At 35.6% G+C, this 7,039-nt stretch overlaps 1 protein-coding gene across 1 annotated transcript; it reads right to left on the bottom strand.

The window, feature by feature from the left end:
• Positions 1 to 5,925: 5,925 nt before the first annotated feature.
• On the bottom strand, positions 5,926 to 6,714 carry LOC127085215 (transcription repressor OFP7-like). Its single transcript, XM_051025760.1, has one exon. The coding sequence runs from the start codon at positions 6,685 to 6,687 to the stop codon at positions 5,926 to 5,928; it is 762 nt and encodes a 253-aa protein (XP_050881717.1). The 5' UTR covers positions 6,688 to 6,714.
• Between the last annotated feature and the right edge of the window lie 325 nt (positions 6,715 to 7,039).

Genomic DNA, 7,039 nt, shown 5'->3' with positions numbered 1-7,039 from the left:
TCCAAATCATGTTAAAACCATGATCCGAATCAATATGGGCAGCGCTGAAAAACACAGTTTTCTTCCCAAATCCCATTTTTTTCAACCTAAATCTATCTCAATCCAATTTTTAATGTGAATATAATAACATATCACATATATTTTTTATTTAACCCATAATTCATCAAGTATCATTATCATCAATCCTTAATTCAACATATAATCATAATCATATTCATCGATTAATCATGAATCTAATCTCATGTTCATAAAACTAAAACACATAAACAACAACTACAACATTCAGATGCACATAGTCACATCATGTATAATTTTCGGTATGAAATGGAATATGAATTGCATATATTTCATAGGAAACATAACGGATTGGACACAATTCCATCCAAAAATATATAAATCTCAACAATGGTGAAAACGATAACAAAACCTAGAGGAGGGTGAGGATCCCCCTCTACCCGTCATGCAATAACACCTACATTAGAGTAATTCCTCCCTTATTAGAATTTCCAGCAACTAAACAAATTTGGTTATGGTGTTCTTCTTCTCCCTTAACTCCTTGTCTCCTTCTCTCACACTTACTTTTTTTTCCCTTCCAAATTCTCACAACTTATATGCATCAGAACTTTGACTCCCCTCACATATTCTATTTATTTTAACTTAAAATATAATTAACCATATTTTCACACTTTTACTCCTCAACTCTTGTGCACTCACTCCTTACTACACAAACTTTACCAAAATTAAAATTTCTACCCCTTACCTCTTATTCTCTATTTATTTAATTATTATTCTATTATTATGATCAAATAAACTACACCAAGTTTCCATAAACCCTACAAAATATCACATAAATCTCATAATTTGTTTAAAATAATTTAAATCACTCAAGTAATTAAGTAAAATCAATAAAAATTCAATTAAATAAATTAATCAAATTTGGGGTATTATAACTAGAGTCTTGTGAAAGTAGGAGAGTAATTCCTACGATAATAAGGCAACTCCCACAAACACTTAAAAGATTTTATAAAACCTTCTTCCACCTAACAAAACACTTTAAATTTTTTTTAAGCTCTAGCTTATTGATTAGAAATATATCAACTTTATTAGAATAAATTTTTTAACTAGCTAGTTGATTAGATCCTAAGGCTAATCAATTAAATGAAGCAAAATTGATTATATAATCAATTATGATAGTGTCTTAATAGATGATAACGACTTTCTATCTAAACTCTTTAAATTGGGTATAAATAATCGATTACAGTAGCTAATTGATTAGAATTATGACATAATTGATTAGGTGAGTTAATTAATCCATGTACATTTATTTTTTTTAGTCAATTCTTCTCCTATATAAAGGAGTTACCTCTCTCTTTATTTCACACAAGAATTCAGAATTTCTATAATTCTTTACAATCTCTCTCTCTCTCTCTCTCTCTCTCTCTCTCTTTATATATATATATATATATATATATATATATATATATATATATATATATATATCTCGCTCTCGCTCTAAATATTTTCTTTTCATCAAAGTTACGTTAGTGTCTTGTGAGTGAAAACTACTTGTGAGGAAATAGTTGTACGAGTGTCATGCCATTGTTGTTATTTTCAAGAGTACGATACTCTTGAAGAATTGAGTTTGGTTATTTAGATTAACTAGTCTTAAAATCGATTTTTGGTTCTAGAACTTAGTCTAGAAAAGTTTTGCTTGGTTATTGAGATCAACCTGTAAAATCTCTAATCGATTTGTTAGCTCAGCATGTGGAAAATCTTTCTTTTGGTTAGGGATAAGCTAGTGTAAAATCTCTAGATATGCTTGTATCAAAGGTTTGTGTGCATAACCTCTAAAAGCTTGATATTATACTCAAATTTCAAGAAGATATCTTGGGGGACAAGAGTAGGCCAACGTCCAGTCGAACCTGAATAATTCTATAATGCCTTCTCTCTAACCCTTATATTTTATTTTCTCTTATTTACTTTACTGCTTTTACTTTCCACTGCTTTTTATTCAGTGTAAAAAGTACTACACAACTTGCTTCTAAAGTAACAAAAACTCTAAATTAATCGTGAATTTTGAATACCACAATTCTCCCCCTCTTGTGCTTGGAGTCACTTGTCCAACATCTAGGCCGACCCTTCACAACAACTCTGGATGCAATGAATTTCCCACTTCACCTCAATATGAAGTACCACAACGTGTAAAATAACTCGACAATAATCAACATTGATCTTTCTCGAGCGAAGAGGATCTGCAAGGCTTTGCAGCAGGACCAGAAAGAGGACGGGGTTAAATCCATGGAGATCAATGTGGCCTTTTTGATCGAACAACTGAGGGACATGGCCATCAAGCCTCTTCTAAGTACAATAAGTCTCCTGGGCCAGACAAGAAGAAATGGTTGACCATGACTAATTAAGACAAGAGTAACTACTACAAACCCCGTGGCCAACAAGCATAGGCTATGTCACTCCATCGTGTTAAAAATCAATTTACCTTTTTGTAAATTCAAATGTATTACAATCATTCGATTAATTTTTTTTTCATCACTAAGACTCATGGGTGTTGTCACAAACGCCATAGGTGTACGATTAAAGCAGTCAAAACCACATGACGCCAACACACGCGTGCGCACACACACACACACACAAAGAAATTAAGCCTAAAAAATGGAAAATAACCGGCTCATACCACTCTTGGTAGCTAGCCTTCCCAGACGTAGTAGTCGGTCTGCCATTGCATCGACCTCGAAGAAATATTTCACCTAGGGGGCATAGGAAGGGGTATTGAACCTTGCTCAGGACGGTCCCTAAAGATGTCCAATAAAATCCAAGAAAAACTTGAAGGAAGTGTTGAGTCCAAGAAGAAAGAACCAGAGACCAAGAATAAATGTCACAAAGCAGGTAAAATATGAATAAATAATTGAGGTACATATATGAGTTGCAGGACAAAAATGTCAAAGATACACATGTGTTGAACACGAGCACAAAATAAAGAGTAGCTAGTCCGTTAAAAAGACCACTTTGTCGTTCTCAATGGCTTGATTGAGACGCACTCAATCCCGAGAGACACGAACGCCAGAGTAAAAATACTCCACTTGCTTCATGGAATTCTCAAAAGCACCTTCGGCGATAAAGAAACCTTATTGTAACAATTTAGAAAGGTCAAGGTTCTTTTGGCGTATCACATGAAGGACATCCTCAACCTTCTTCTGACTTTCCTGAGATTCCCATGGAGACATATCAAGTTTTCCAATACTTTTTTGAGCAAGATCTCTGACCTCTGCATTGGAAGAAGATGCCAGAGCGAAGGCTAAAACCTCATTCTTCTTGGCCATCCCCCAAATGAAATATTTGTACCTTTTCTACCAGAGTACCAGGATACTTGAAATATTCCACAACAACCTATATGGTCAGGAACTTGTCGGAAGCACCTCATACTTCTTCCAAATACCAAACCCATTCTATTGTAAGACCCGTAACCCATTCCTTTAGCCTCTCTCTCCCTCTCTCTCTCTCTCTCTCTCTCTCTCTCTCTCTCTCTCTCTCGTTGGAGGCGTTCATGCAAGAAGACTTTTCCTCAACCATCGACCTTAGATGCCAAGACAGTCACCATCCGACGAGTGTGGAAAGCAAACTTAGTTAATTCCCTTTGTCGAGTTTATTCATAAAGACCAAATAAATAAGAATAATCTTCATCAAAAAACCAAAGACTTAAACTCTTTATTTGTCCTCGGACCCGAACGAGCCAATAACATTGGATATCGCTCCCCCTAAGTGAAGGCACACCCTTCTACATTTATGGACCAATGTCATTTATGAAGAGGCGTATGCGCTTGAATTTCCTCCACCTTTGGGGTGACGGCTAATCCTCCAACCTTCATTGAAGCAGAGGAATCCCGAGTATTCATCTAAGAGGAAGGAGTAATCGTCTGAAATACCCTTCCAGAAACCAAACCAAAAGGGTTCCTTTAGGCGTGCTTGAGGTAAAGGTTCCTCCAACAGAAGGAATGTTCAAAATTTTGACCAAAGCAACAAGTGCCCAAATCTTTTTCCTTAGTTGTTGCATGGCATTCTCATTCTTCATTACATCTGCACGATAGAGGTAATGAGAATCAAGAGGGTGTCAAGAAAATAAACATTAAGACATGTCATCTTCCTTGTAAGTATACAAACCATCCCCCATAAGGTAGTGGCTCTAAATCTAGTACTTATGGAACATATCAGAACAAGTAGAGGGATAATCGAGGCCTAAGCCACCCGTCTTTGCACGCGCTTCGTTGGTCAAAGGATTAAAAAGGACAAAACTATCGTCAAAATCCTTCATGCTTTTAGAGTAAACCTTGAAATACCAGATAGGTTGCCTCAAGAAAAATAGACCAGAATTATTTGCATAGTTAGGTTTGTTTTGAATCTTAAAAGATGGAAAAATAGTGACGCAACCGAATGACCTCTTTTATACTCACATAATGTTGAAATACTTTGATATACAACTAATTCACAGGATGCAACTGTGAAAGGGCGATTAACATATAGTTCAATACGCTAACCACAAATTTGTTGAAAGGGATACGATACACTATGATGGAAAACAAGCATTCTTGGAAAGGGATAACACATCTACTGTCTCGACTACAAACTCTTTTATCTTCACCATGGGGAACACCCCTAGTCGAATGCGGGACCCACATCAGTTAAAGTTTGATCAAAGACACATTCACGACCAAAGGCAAAACTACGCCCTAGTATGTTGGGATCTACCAAATCGCATGAAGTATCCTTACCATCTTTCTTAGTTGAAATTGACATTATCAACATGAAATGATATATATTGTTAACAGAATTAGCGCATGAGCAAATAAAAACCTAGGCTTCGTGCTCAGAAGAAAAAATCGATGCAACGCAATCAACAAGCAAAATCTTCGGTTTCAATCCAACACCAAAATGAAACACACTTAAGGAAGAACGATAGAGGAAACAAAAACATTCTCTTCGCAGATAACTTGCAGCAAAAAAGGAAAGAGGGCATTTCAAAAACCCCTTTTGTTCTATTCAGGCACCTGGAATCGTACGATCCACTGCATACTACCAACGATCAAGATCTTCTCAAAAATAGTTTGAAAGCATTCAAACACACTAAAGAAGGAGAAACATCACCGCTAGTTAGCAATTTAATACATATTAGACACTTCTAATGTCACGTTGCAAATCCCGAGGTAGACATTTAGTGCACTGATTCCCGAGACTAGTGACGTCCCGTCCGAGATTTCTATAGCCTAAGATTATGTTGTCGGGTAACAATACATGTCACAAACCATCGTCCGACAAAGCAGAGACAAAGGCTGGGGGGCAACTATTTTGGGCCGGTCATAAGGCCTAGAAGGCAAATGCCCGACTACAAGGTGAAAAGTTGCTACCGAGGAACAAGTACTCCTCTTTTTTCTCTGCGTCGTAGAGTATACCATGACAATCTCCCAGACCAATCAAACAGTTGACCGCATCCCAAGCACATGCAACTAACAACATTTCCCCTATTTAAAGAGGAAAATGTGTCACGCATCAGGTATTTCTGTAAAAAAAACTCTATTTCTCACTCTCTAACTTCTCTAACTTGCTTTAATGGTGTAGTGCTAACTTTGTATGTCAATCATTTTTCCATTGCATTAAAAACCTTGAACCACCAAAATAGACCCCACAAATTAATATACAAACAAATATTACCTTACATGATTTTATATTTATATAAAGTTAATTAAAAAGAACATCATCCCTACGACCTTATTCATGTCTTTTAATAAAACTATTGTCCAAGTAAAACATCAAGAAACAATCCAATATACTAATGCATTCCCATACAAGTCTATATCTCACACACACAAGATATCAAAAGGAAAAGAACAAACAAAACTTGCTTAAATTCATTGTAGTCTACTTTTCTAAATCCGTACTTTGAACATTTGTTTGAATATTTCTACTTGACTTAGGGTTCCAAACAAACATTTGTTGCCAAATCTCCATGAAAGCTCTCACAATTACACCATGATAATCCCTAGAATTCAAAGCCAAAAAACACTGCAATAATTGCTCCAAATCCTTAGCTTCTGACATCTCCATCTCTTCTATCATCTCCATCATTGATTTCTTGAAGTCTTCATAAGGATCCTTTGACTTTTTCACCACAGCAAAACTCTCTTTCACCTTCTCTTCCATTCTACTCATAACTTTTCTTTCTACTCCTCTTCGATTCTCTATAGTACTTTGAAACCTCACTCTTTCAACCTTCTTTACACCATTTATCCTCCTTCTATTCCTGCTGATTAAATCTTTATTCTCCGTTTTATCATCGATCGCGGTATCGTCGTTGGAGAGTCTTGACAAGCAAGAAATCAAAGTTTCACTTTCTTCTTCATTCATTTTATCAATGAGAAACTCACTCTTTTTAGAGGGAATACTAGAGGTACTTTTTCGGCCTTTGGATTTCACTTTATTGATCTTTGAGGACACCTTGCATTGGTGTTCCGGTGAAGATGACGGAGAGATGTTTGGATATCCTATGTCATGTGCTTTGGAATTCACCGGAGAAAGGCGGTATATGGCGGGGACTGGATTTCCGGGGAAGGAGGAAAGGTCATTGGAGCGACACATTTGAAGAGAAGGGATTGTGAATTTCATCTTGAAGCGTTTAGACATAGTGGAGCTGTGAAACTAAATACGAAGGAAAAGTGATTTTGGTGCAAGTTTAATTAAAGCTTTCATGGTTTGAGGTTATTTATAATGGGACATAAAATGTTAAAGAATAATTTAAGGCCGGCATGGAAATAATAAAGACAAACGAAAGTAGGACCAATGATGGTAATAAATATCTAGAATTCTATTTAGAGAAATTAATTAAAAAATTTAAATATATTTTAAAATAAGTAAATAGAAAAATAAATGAGATTAATATTATGTTATTTGACTTGTTATTAACAATTAGATTAAAGATAAGTTTAGTCTTTTATTCATTACTATATTAATTTTTGTATTGGGGTGTCTTACATTT

This window comes from Lathyrus oleraceus, chromosome 5, assembly GCF_024323335.1.
Source record: "Lathyrus oleraceus cultivar Zhongwan6 chromosome 5, CAAS_Psat_ZW6_1.0, whole genome shotgun sequence".
NCBI classification, from domain to species: Eukaryota; Viridiplantae; Streptophyta; class Magnoliopsida; order Fabales; family Fabaceae; genus Lathyrus; species Lathyrus oleraceus.
The sequence above is the reverse complement of the archived record's forward strand: the minus strand, read 5'-3'. Positions and strand labels throughout refer to the sequence as shown.